Genomic DNA, 12608 nt, shown 5'->3' on the forward strand with positions numbered 1-12608 from the left:
AAAATCCAGCACCTGCAGATTTCCTCGTGTTTGTGTCAGGGAGTTAGGTGCCAAGTTAAAGGACAGGACCTCCAGGGTTGTGATCTTAGGAATGCTACCCTGGTCACATGCCAGTGAGGCCAGAAATAGGAAGATCATCCAGTTTAACACATGGCCAAGGAGGGCATAAGATTTTTATATCATTGAACTCTCTCCCAGGGAAGGTGGGGCTTGGACAGAAGAGATAGTTTGCACCTAAAATGGAGGGGAACTAATATCCTAATTGGAATATATGCTAGTCCTGCCCAGGGAATTGGGGGGGGGGGGCGCGGTTAAACTAGAGTTGCAGGGAGATGGGAACCAGAGTGCCAGAATAGCTTCTGGAGAAAGATGTTGTCAGGACCTCAGACAAAATCAGGAATCAAAAGGTTGAGTATGATGGGACTAATGTTCCAAGGTATGTATATTTCAATGCAAGTCATGGATCAGCACGTGGAATTATGATATTGTAGACACTAGTGAGACTTGGCTGCAGGAGGAATAGGATGGCCAGCTCAATATTCTGGGATTCCATTGTTTTAGATGTGACAGAGTGGGAGGGATTAAAGGGAGAGGTGTGGCATTACTAGTCAGGAAAACGTCGCGGCAGTGCTCAGTCAGCACAGACTGGAGAGCTCATCTAGTGAAGCTTTATGGGTGGAATTAAGGAATAAGAAAGGTATGACCACATTAATGGGGCTATATTATAGACAACCCAAAAGTCCATGGAATTTAGAGCAGTAAATTAGTTGAGAGATCTCAGAGTGTTGCAAGAAACATAAGATTGTGATAGTAGGTGATTTTAACTTTCCACACGCCTTTATGACCACCGGTGTTCGGCGGCTATCAGTGCTGGGAACTTTGTTGTTTTTATATATATTAATGATTTGGTTGCGGTGGGAGATTTTAATTTCCCAAATATTGAATGGCATCTCCCTAGAGCAAGGGGTTTAGATGGGGTGGAGTTTGTTAGGTGTGCTCAGGAAGGTTTCCTGACACAATATGTAGATAAGCCTACAAGAGGAGAGGCTGTGTCATGGTCCGGTCCGTGATGTCTGGATTCCGGTTCACGGTCTGGTCCATGTTCCTTATTCCAGATTTTCTGGTTTTCCCCAGTTTCTGTTGAGGCAGCTGATTCTCGTTTTGGCTGACTTCATAAATAGCTTCAGGATCCAGCCTTGGGCTGCTGGATTTGTTGCACACCATATTGTCAGTAGCTACAGCAACTGAAGGAGGAAGGCATCAGAAGTGATGTGGGGAGGTAGAGTACAGTCCAACAAATAGTGCAAATGATTGTCTTGGATGTTTTCCTTATGATCGCAAGGCCTTGTTGGACATGGGTACTGTAGAATACTGCAGGTCTAGTTCACTCTTTCATTGGCAATTCTAATGGGGAAGCTATGTGGCCTTGATTGTTGTGTGGACCAGGCCCTCATGCTGCGATGTCACCTACTGCAGCTGCACAGGGAAGGAGACGCTGGAGCCAGTGTGGGAGAGAGTCGGTGTCCATGCTGGGTTGGGGGCTGGCCCCTACTGTGGGTGCTTCCCTCCACTGTTCACTCAGTGGAAGATGAGTTGGATTGCATTTGTCTGCAGCTGCACTAGCATGTTATGAGGACTGCTCCACCATCAATCAATTTCAACATTTAAGAGAAGCTTGGATAGGTATATGGATGGTAGGGATATGGAGGACTGTTGTCCCAGTGCAGGTCAATGGGACTAGGCAGTTTAAATGGTTCAGTATGGACTAGATGGGTCAAAGTGCCTATTCTATGCTATACTTTTCCATGATTCTAAGAGCACTGTTTTGTTTGACAATTAAACTTGAATTTGAACTTGTCCATAGCTCCCTGGAAGTGGTAAAGTAGGTGCATGGCACACTTGCCTTCATTGGTCAGCACTTTGGTGAGACCACATTTGGTGTATTGTGTGTGGTTCTGGTCACCACGGTGCAGGAAGGTGTTCACCAGGACAGAGGGTATTGGCAATAAAGAGATTGGACAAACACGAATTGCTTTGGGAAACTTGGAGCCTCAGAGGCAGAGGGGTGAGACTAAAGGTCCCTTACTGAATTTAGTGTGTCCACAGCTAGAACATCATGTAGGTCCAGCATCCCTACCAGACGAAGGATGTACATCAGACACAAGACCATAAAACCATAAGACATTGGAGCAGAATTAGGCCATTCAGCCCATCGAGTCTGCTGCACCATTTGATCATGGCTGAGTTATTATCCCTCTCATCTCCACTTGTCTCCCTTCTCCCCATAACCTTTGACACCTTTATGAATTAAGAACCTATCAAACTCCACTTTAAATATATCCAATGACTTGGCTCCATGCCATCTATGGCAATGAATTCCACAGACTCCCCACCCTCTGGCTGAAGAAATTCCTTATCATCTCTGTTCTACAGGGACATCCTTGTATTCTGAGGCTGTGGTGTCTCGTCCTGGACTTGCCCACTATGGGTACTTGTGATGTACTTGCGATAGAGGGAACCGAGTAAATGCCTACCAGATCGATTTCAGACATGGATCATTTGCCTTATGAAGAGTGACTAAACAGACTGGGACCTAAATCCCCTCATATCAGAAGAATGTAAAGTGATCTCATTGAAAAAGAACAAAATTGATAAATTGGAAGAAGTTTCTTCTGGCTGGAATGTCTGAGATTCAAAATAAGGGATCAATCAATCAGGTCAGAGATGCAAAGAATTTTTTTCACTGAGAGGCTGGATGAATCTTAAGAATTCTCTCCTCAGGAGGCTCAGTCATTGAATTTATTCAAAACAGAGATTGACAGATCTTTAGATATTAAGGGATATGGGGTTAATACAGGGAAACAATGATGTTCTTGTGTTCTTCAGGTGTCATTTGTTTTTCTGCTTACACCCTCAGGAAGCATATTGGGAAATTTTACTACCTTAATAGTGCCATTACACGCAAAGTGTTTTTATCTTTCATCTATGTTTCAGCTATGCTGAGAGAACTCAAAGGCCAGTTATGCGAAGAGGTTGGACAGGTTAGGGCTTATTTACCTTGGAGCATAGGAGGTGGAGAGGTGATCTTATAAAGGTGTGTAAAATCATGAGGGGTAAATATGGGGTGAATGAATACAGCCTTTTTCCCCATGGTTGGGGAATCAAGAACTGGAGGGTGAGAGGGGAAACATTTAATAGGAACTTGAGGGGCAACACCCAGAGGGTGGTCCGTATATGGAATGAGATGCCAGAGGAAGTGGTTGAGGCAGATACCATAAAAACACTTGAAAGACATTTGGACAGGTAATTGGATAGTAAAGGCTTAGAGAGATGTGGGTCAACCATGAGCAAATGGGACTAGCCAAGATGGGCATCTTAGCACTGACGAGTTGGTCAAAAAGAACCTGTGTCTGTGCTGTATGACTCTCTAACTCTACTAGTGTTATTTAGAACTTGCAGGATGAGAAAACATTGCTTCCATTCACAGATTTATTTTCATGGGCATTTGGACAGATAAGTTTGACAAAGCTAACTGAAAACCATGCTTGAACAGCAAGCTTCACCTCCGGGTTTTATCTCCGTTCACGATCTTATCTCACTGGTTTGATCTCTTTCCCTTCAGATACCTCTCGTCTCTTATCTCTTCCCCTCAATGAACAGCACATGAACAAAAGTCAGTTGAATATTGTACGTATGCACTAAATGACCCCAGTATGCATTTTCCCAGAGAGCCAGTCTGAGAATGAACAGGCACACACAGCATTAGCCTTGAGGCGAAATTCAAATTATTTTATACTTAGCAGATGTGAAAGAGGCATTGAAATAAAATGAAGCCTAAATGCAGCTTTTAAATACAAATAAAGTCTATTTTCCATTATATCTCAAGTCCCACTCCCAACTAAAAAACAATGAGACATTTGAAAGAACCATTTTTTTTTGGGAGTTACTTTGTGCAATACTTCTTTAAGCTGGTACACAGAGGGCTACTGTATCACAAGTAGCCTTTTTTTTACCTGAGTTATCTGGGCACCCTGAGCATTTCAGAAATTATGAATTGAACTTCAAAATATTTTGGATTGAGACCCTTCATCAGGACTGAAAAGGAAGGGGGCAGAAGCCAGAAGGTGGGGGTGAAAGTGGAGCACAAGCTGGCAGGTGATAGGTGAGCCCAGATGAGGGGGAAGGTAGGTGGGTGGGGGAGGGGATGTGAAAGTGATTGATGTGTTCTCTTCCCCTCCCCCACCCTCATGACTTGCCATCACCTACATCTGGATCCCCACCTTCTTCCCTTTATTCCATAGTCCACTGTTCTCTCTCATCAGATTCCTTCATCTTCAGCCCTTTATCCCTTCCACCTATCACCTCCCATCTTCTCACTTCAATGCCACTCCCCCACCCACCAACCTGGACTCATCTATCACCTGCCAGCTTGTACTCCTTCCCCCCCACCCCCGGCCACTTTCTTATTGTGGCTTCTTCCCCCTTCCTATCCAGTCCTGATACAGGATCTCAGCCCAAAACATCAGCTCCGTGGTTTCCCTCCACAGATGCTGCCTGAACTGCTGAGCTCCTCCAGCATTTGTGTGGGTTTTTCAAGACTTACACCATCTGCTGAGTCTCTTGTGTCTCTGTGATGAAGTTCAGATGTTGTGTCTGTTGAACTTACAACCTTACACCAGAGAAGGAGATCACTTGGCCCACCTTATCCATGCCAGCTCTCTGAGAGAGAGAGAGAGAGAGAGATATCCTATTAATACCAGTCTCCTGTTTCTTCCCTATGGTTCCACAGGTGTTTCCTTTTCAAGTGTATATCCAATTTCCTTTTGAAAGTTCAATGTTATCAGTTATCCTAGTATACAACATGCCACAAATTTGAGTGCTGTGCTAAGCACAGTCTGTTCCTAGTTCTAAAAAATTGCCTGCCTTACAGTATTCTTTCCATTGGTATTTGGACGGCTTGCAGATTGGCTCAATGGCTTCTACAGTAACACGAATATTAATTTGTGTTTCTGGCCTCAAGTTTACTTGTTACACTGCAATCTCAAAAATGGCCAAAGACTTAAGCCAAATTTTAATCTTTAGGCAAAATTCAGATCTTGCAACATCTTTTCGCAGAATACAGTGAAACGACCCCACACATTGCCCCATCAGTAAGTAGGGAAATGGGTCACAGCTGGGAAAGTGTTATGTTGAAGATTAAAGCTGAGGAGGTGGAAGTGTTTGGGAGAGTCTGTATTAAAGAATGACAATGTGTGGAGAGCTCTATGAGCCTGCCAAGAGGAGTGTGTGCTAGCAATGATATGTCATGCAAACTGATGCTTCATGCTGTAAGCTGTTGAAGGTGGGGAGGTGTATGTTACTAATGGAACTCTACAATCTACTGCATGTGTGACACGTCACAGCGAAGATCCTTTGTACATAACATTCCAAGTAACAACTATCATTCTGCTTCGGAGCTGTTGTAGCATGTATCTTGTTGGCAGAACTCTGTTTTAATGTGCTGTAACAAATGGGGTGAAGTAAGTAGCAATAAAAATTGAAGATGCAAAACACACTGGCAATTTGCAATTGCCCATTTTGCACATCATCACATGGAATAAAAATTAACCCCAATCGTCATTAAGGTTCAAATAATTGTTCAAATACCTTGAAGAAACCTTTGCATCCTTCGCAGGTTCGTACACCGTAATGTTGGCATGAGGCATTATCTCCGCATACAGCGCACTGGCCTTCACTACTGGGGGGATTCCGAGATGGCGGAGAGGGGATGGGATTATCTATTACAATGGGACTGTCCAAGATGCGCGGTCCATGGTCCATGGGTAAGGGAGGAAAAGTCATCGAGGCATGGTTGGTGATATCGTAAGACATAGTGTCGACTAGTTGGTGGACATTATTCGGTCCATGAGAACTTGTATCAAGCCTCATGTGGCAATGTGGCCCTGGGGGCTCTGAAGGTAACTGTTTAAAGGAAAAGAAAGAAAGTTGAGAAACATTTTTTTGCTGATCTAACAAATGATCCATCTCACTATACTGAAGTGAATGATGAGGAAAAGTTTCATCCCAAATGGACATTTGCTGCATCTGAAAACCAGGGGTTGAAGCTGATGGGATGGAGCAAGATCCATTGTAGTATTGAGAAGACCCACAATGAGGTGTCGCCTCTTCTAAGTGCATGTTGATTGAGCCTGGGTAACAGCCAAACATCTGAACATCCTCCACTTTAAATGGAGACTGCTGGTTAGAAACCATCAATTGGTACAAATAGGCATCGAAGTCCCCATTGTTGCTGTCAATGAAAGTATTGAAGCTGGGTAGAGAGGTGGTGGCAGTGATTTCTGTGGTGCTGAGGTCCATTCCAAACTTGACAAACTCTGAAGTCAGTAAGTCAGAACTGTGGTCCTCATATGGTCCTCCACATTGTGGCAAGGTCGCATACTGTGCCTGGAGACAAGGCATTTCTGAAAACAAAACAGATCAAAATCCAATCAGACCACAGTTTATGTTGGTCTTCTTTCATTAACACAGAATAAAGGCTATGCACAAGATCAAAACCTTGTGGATAGCTTTTATTTTATCATGGAGATGAGAGGTTAATGAGATGAAATGAGAGGTTAAACTCAGACAGCTCCATCGTGGGCACTAGCCTGCCCACCACTGAGAACATCTCAAAAGGCGATACCTCAAAAAGTTTTATTAAGGACCCCCATCTCCCGGGATGTGCCCTCTTCTCATCACGACCATCAGAGAGGAGGCACAGAAGCTTGAAGACACACACTCAATGTTTTAGGAACAGCTTCTTCCCTTCTGCCATCAGATTTCTGAACAGATAATGAATACTACCTTACTATTTTTGCCCTCTTTTTCAACTACTTGCTTTTTTTAAATATATTTCTTATTGTCATTTATAGCATAGTTTATGTACTGCTGCTGCAATACACCACATTTCAGGATGTATGTCAGTGATAATAAGCCTGATTCTGACTTAAATGTTGATTTTGAAATGGTTGTGTGCTTTATTTAGCAACTCTACCTGGTTTGATTCTATGCTGGCTGGAGTGTTCACTGAGATCTTTAACCTCTCGCTTCCGCAGTCTGAGGTACCCACCTGCGTCAGGCAGGCTTCAATTATACCGGTGCCTTAGAAGAGTGTAGTAACCTGCCTCAAATCATCCAGTAGCACTTATATCCATGATGAAACATATCAACTCCGGCCTGAGGAGTGACGTGGATCTGCTCCAAATTGCCTACCATCACAACAGGTCAACAGCAGATGGCACTTCATTAGCTCTTCACTCAGCCCTGGAACATCTACAGCAAAGATGCTCATCAGGATGCTCTTCATTAACTACAGCTCAGCATTCAATACTATCATCCCCTCAAAACCAATTAAAAAGCTTCAAGACCTTGGCCTCAATACCTCCTTGTGCAACTGGATCCTCGATTTCCTCACTTGCAGATCCCAGTCAGTTCAGATTGGCAACAGCATCTCCTCCATGATCTCCATCAGCACAGATGCACCACAAGGATCTGTGCTTAGCCCCCTACTCTCCTCACTTTATACAAACGTTTGTACTTATGACTGTGAGGCTAAGCACAGCTTAGCCATGTTCAGGTTTGCTGACAACACCACTGTTGTTGACCAAATCAAAGGTGGTGATGAATCAGCATAAAGGAAGGAGACTGAAAATCTGGCTGAGTGGTGCCATAACAACAACCTTTCACTCAATGTCAGCAAGTCCACAGAGCTGGTTATTGACTTCAGGAGGAGGAAACCAGAGGTTCATAAGCCAGTTCTCATTAGGGAATCGGAGATGGAAAGGGTCAGCAACTTTAAATTCCTTGGTGTTATCATTTCAGAGGGATCTGTCCTGAGCCCAGCACGTAAGTGCAATTATGAAGAAAGCATGGCAGTGTCTCTACTTCCTTAGGAGTTTGCAAGGATTCGGCATAACATCTAAAACTTTGACAAACTTCTACAGATGTGTGGTGGAAAGTATATTGACTGGTTGCATCACGGCCTGGTATGCAAACACCAATGCTCTTGAACAGAATATCCTCCAAAAAATAGTGGAAATGGCACACAGCATCACTGGTAAAGCCCTCCCCGCCATTGAGCATAATGTACATGGAGCTCCGTCGCAGGGAAGCAGCATCAAACATCAAGGACCTTCACATTCCAGGCCATGCTCTCTTTTCACTGCTGCCATCAAGAAGGTGGTACAGGAGCCTCAGGACTCACACCACCAGGTTCAAGAACAGTTATTACCCCTCAACCATCAGGCTCCTGAACCAGAGGGGACAGCTTCACTCAAGTAAACTTCCACATCACAGAACTGTTCCCACAACCTATGGACTCACTTTCAAGGACTCTTCATCTCATATTCTTGATATTTATTTCTTATTTATTATTATTATTTCTCTTTGTATTTGCAGTTTGTTGTCTTTTGCACATTGGTTGTCTGTCCGTTCTGTTGGGTGTGGTCTTTCATTGATTCTATTGTGTTTCTTGTAATTACTGCGAATGTCCGCAAGAAGATTAATCACAGGGTTCTATATGGTGACATATATGTACCTTGATAATAAATTTACTTTGAATGCTGGTCTAACTATCTAGGACACTAGGTGGTTGGAAAGAGTGTACAGAAGATTTGCAAGAATGTTGCCAGGACTGATGAGCCTGAGTTATAGCGAGAGGCTTAGCGGGCTAGGACTTTAATCCTTTGGAATGTCAGAGGCTGAGGGGTGACCTTACGGAGATGTATAAAATAATGGGGGGTATTGACAGGATGAATGTACACAGCCTTTTTCTCAGCGAGAGGGAACCAAAAACCAAAGGGCAGAGGCTTAAGGTGCGAGGAGAAAGATTTCAAAGGAACTGGGGCACAACTTTTTCACACAGAGGGTGATCAATATATGAAACGAGCTGCTTGAGGAGGTGGTTGAGGCGGGTACAATACCGACATTTAAAAGACTTTTGGATAAGTATGCAGAGAGGAAAGGTTTAGCAGGATTAGGACCAAATGCAGGCAAATGGAACTTGCTTCGATGGGCACCTTGGTCAGCTTGACAGGTTGAGCTGAAGGGCCTGTTTTTGACACTGTGGAACTGCTCTGTTTTTCACCCAATGAAACCAATATAGTGCAGGCCACTTGTGGCCCAAGTTCCAAACTTCAGCCCTTTCAGTCCATTGACTTTTCCCGATGATTATGCACTTTCTAATCCAGGTACTGAAGATTTATGGCAAATCTGCTGGCTATATTTTGAGCCTGCTCCCTGGATCTTGCCAATGGGAAAAGGAGGTCATTGGCATGAAATGCCGTCCTTTTTCAGAGTGACTTGATTCATGTGGCTTCAAATAAACGGAATGTAACAGAGCACAAGGCTGCAATCCAAGCAGTTGTGTTGGCTGAATGACAGCAGACACTTGAAGCTCACAAGTGTCATTTGTCATCACTGAGAGATATAAATGTATAAATATAAAAACGTGTATCATCTTCTAGAATTTTTTTATGTTTTTAAGAAGAAATTTGAAAAATACTGTTAAATCACCTTCAAATATGACATGCAGACTCGATGGGCCAAATGGCCTAATTCTGCTCCTATGTCTTATGGTCTTACAGGGCAATGACATGAAGATGCCTGAAGTGTACAATAGTTAAAAAAAAACAACAACATATGAATAGGAGGAGTATTCATTCATTTCAGCCCATTCCCATTTAAAGCTGATCAATACCAACTCCATTACATATTCCTATTGCTTAACAACAAACTCATTAATATTCTCAAGTGGCCTCTAGCTTTGACTTTTTTTGGGGGGAGATAATTAAAGATTTCTAGCACTGCTCTTGGAGCAGGTCTCTTCTCCAATATCACACTTCTCTGGATTTCATTTAAGTCAACTTCTTTGAGAGCTCAGTTGTGTGGCCTCCACTGAGAGCCATCTTCAAAGCTAATTCCTTAATCACTACTCCCTTCAGATGTGGTTCCGCGAGGAGAATGCAGAAGTGGCAAATTACTTCCTTACTTTCTGGGGAAATACATTGGATGCAATTTGTTCTCTCAGAATGCAAGAGCAGACAGACAAGGTGCTTTCCTGTTTTTAATCTCCTTCTACCTTCCCACCACATTTTAAAATAATTTTCTTCTTGCAAACTGCAGGGAGGGACTGTCCTTATATTAGCATGTATTTATACCCAAAATATCAGGGGAAAAGTACACTCAGTGGCCATATTATTAGGTACCTCCTGTAACTAATTAAGTGGCCACTGAGTGTACCTTTGTGGTCTTCTGCTGCTGTAGCCCATCCACTTCAAGGTTTGATGTGTTGTGCATTGAAAGTGCTCTTCTGCACATCACCGTTTTCATGCATGGTTATTTGAGTTACCGTCACCTTCCTGTCAGCTTGAACCAGTCTGGCCATTCTCCTCTGACCTCTCTCAGTAACAAGGCGTTTTCACCCACAGAACAGCCACTCACTAGATGTCTTCTTATTTTTCACGCCATTCTCTGCAAGCTCTGGGGACTGTTGTGCATGAAAATCCCAGGAGATCAGCAGTTTCTGAGATACTCATACCACCCTGTCTGACACCAACAATCATTCCACAGTCAAAGTCACTTCGATCACATTTCTTCCTCATTCTGGTGTTTGGCCTGAGCAACTGAATTGCTTGACCATGTTTGCATGCTTGTATGTATTGTTGGCTGATTTGATATGTGGATTAACGAGCAGCTGTACAGGCATACTAATAAAATGGCCATTAAGCATAAAATGAGTGATTGGGCCCTCAGAAGGGGGTTTGTAACTTCAGCATCCATTGTTCACTGAGTCAGCAAGAGCTCACTGAGGAGAAGTCAACGACACCCTCCTGAGGATCTGTCCTTCTGGGCTATGACGGGAACCAGAATGCCTCGAGCACTGTGGTATCAGTATTGATGTTGATCAGTCTAGTCAAACTCAAAAAACAGAAACATTAACCAAACCTGAAAGAAATAAAGAATGAACTGAACGTATAAGAGGACTTAGATGGTCCTGGGTGAAGTGAAATTGACCCCCCCTCCAATCATCAACCCAGAAGTGAGTCACACAGAGTGTTCTAAACTGTATGTAAAATGAGTCTTGGGGTGAATTTTTGTTGCTTCAGTTGAGGTTACCCTGTTGGAACAGCAAAAGGACTGAGGAGATTCATCCTGTCTGTCTCTATTCACTCTGTATGGAACAGAGGATAGTTTTAAAACATCTGACCACCTGCTGTTTTCATTGGACACACACGGTGCTGTTTTGTATTTGTCTGGTTTCCATCATTTCAATCAATAAAACCAGCAATCAGTTTGAAATATGAATCTATCTCATGTGTGGTAAGATATGCAGAATTGTCTTCTGGACTGGCTTGGATTGAAGAATAGTGAGCATTAGTGATACAAGACTGCATGGGTCTTAAAGGCTACAAGAAAGACAGGAAACACCAGGCTGTGGCTTCTGGCATATAAAGCAATGAGGGCATTTTGTAAGGCAGTTTATTGCTGCTGACAACAAAAACAAGGAATAGCTCATTAAAGCTACAAGCTGCACAAGCTACAACACAATCATGCAAGATTTACCCAGCCCATGGCAACACCATTAACTGCTTCTCTGTGACAGCCACCAATATCATTGACACTTGATTTCCACCTATTGGAGAGTGTTTGATATTTGGGTGATCTGAGAACACAGCACACTGAACAAATAGTCCTTCCTTCAGCAACTCATTTCAGAGGTTACTGAAGGTAAATGGGGTTAATGTTCTATTTTATATTCATTCAAAGCACCTTTGTATGAAGATGACAAGACCATTTTACCCACGGTAGACATTACCTCAATGTATCCAGTATTTGAGGAGATTGTTCTATTCTAAAGTAACTATTTAGTCAGGGCATCCATCATTTTTGATGAATATTCTGTCCCACAGGAAATACTTACTTCAGATATCCACTGTGAGGAGAGAGCATTCCATCTATCAGTCGATAGTACTGTATCACTGGAGTCGAGTAGGATGCTCTCCTAAGGGGTTGTCTATTGGTGAGTCCTCAGGTGGCTGTAGAGGTAGATCTGAGATCCACATATTCTGAGGGGCTTCCAGAGCTCGCAATCCTGTCCCCTTCACCATGTGTTGATTACCATGGGACTTAATCCAGGATATTAGGGTGGATTCCCTTAACGGAGAACACCTGTGCGTAACTTTGCTTAATGTGGGGAAGCTGACGAACAGGTAGCCACCATATGGTCCTTAACAGATCAGTGTCAGGGTCCAGTGGTATGGAATGTAAGAGGACTGGGAACTCTTCACTGCCGTTGTGATGTGACATCATCTTCCACCACCTCCACCATTGAGGCCTTGGTTGGATCGCTCTGTGCTGAAACCTCCCCCTTGACCTCACTGCCATGAGTGACCCTACCAGGAGCAAAGCACCAGATGGCTAAACTCCAGGTGGAATCACTGTCGGGATCTCACAAGCCTCTTCAGCATGACAAGGTGACGATCCTCTGAGACTATGCTAATCCACAATGTACATTTTCTCTATGTATCCAACATATAGGTGTTCCATAAGGTATCTGGTATCCATTATGT

The 12608-nt window shown here is 43.4% G+C and overlaps 1 protein-coding gene across 1 annotated transcript in view; it reads right to left on the reverse strand.

The window, feature by feature from the left end:
- The window catches only part of LOC140191935 (nuclear receptor subfamily 4 group A member 1-like), a 55222-nt gene that overhangs the window by 24373 nt on the left and 18241 nt on the right, over positions 1–12608 (reverse strand). The window contains exon 2 of the mRNA XM_072249825.1: positions 5647–6461. Within this exon, the coding sequence (XP_072105926.1) occupies positions 5647–6459 (813 nt within the window). The 5' untranslated portion in view covers positions 6460–6461. The remainder of the gene's footprint in view (positions 1–5646; positions 6462–12608) is intronic.

Source organism: Mobula birostris, chromosome X (genome assembly GCF_030028105.1).
Source record: "Mobula birostris isolate sMobBir1 chromosome X, sMobBir1.hap1, whole genome shotgun sequence".
In the NCBI taxonomy this organism is placed as follows: domain Eukaryota; kingdom Metazoa; phylum Chordata; class Chondrichthyes; order Myliobatiformes; family Myliobatidae; genus Mobula; species Mobula birostris.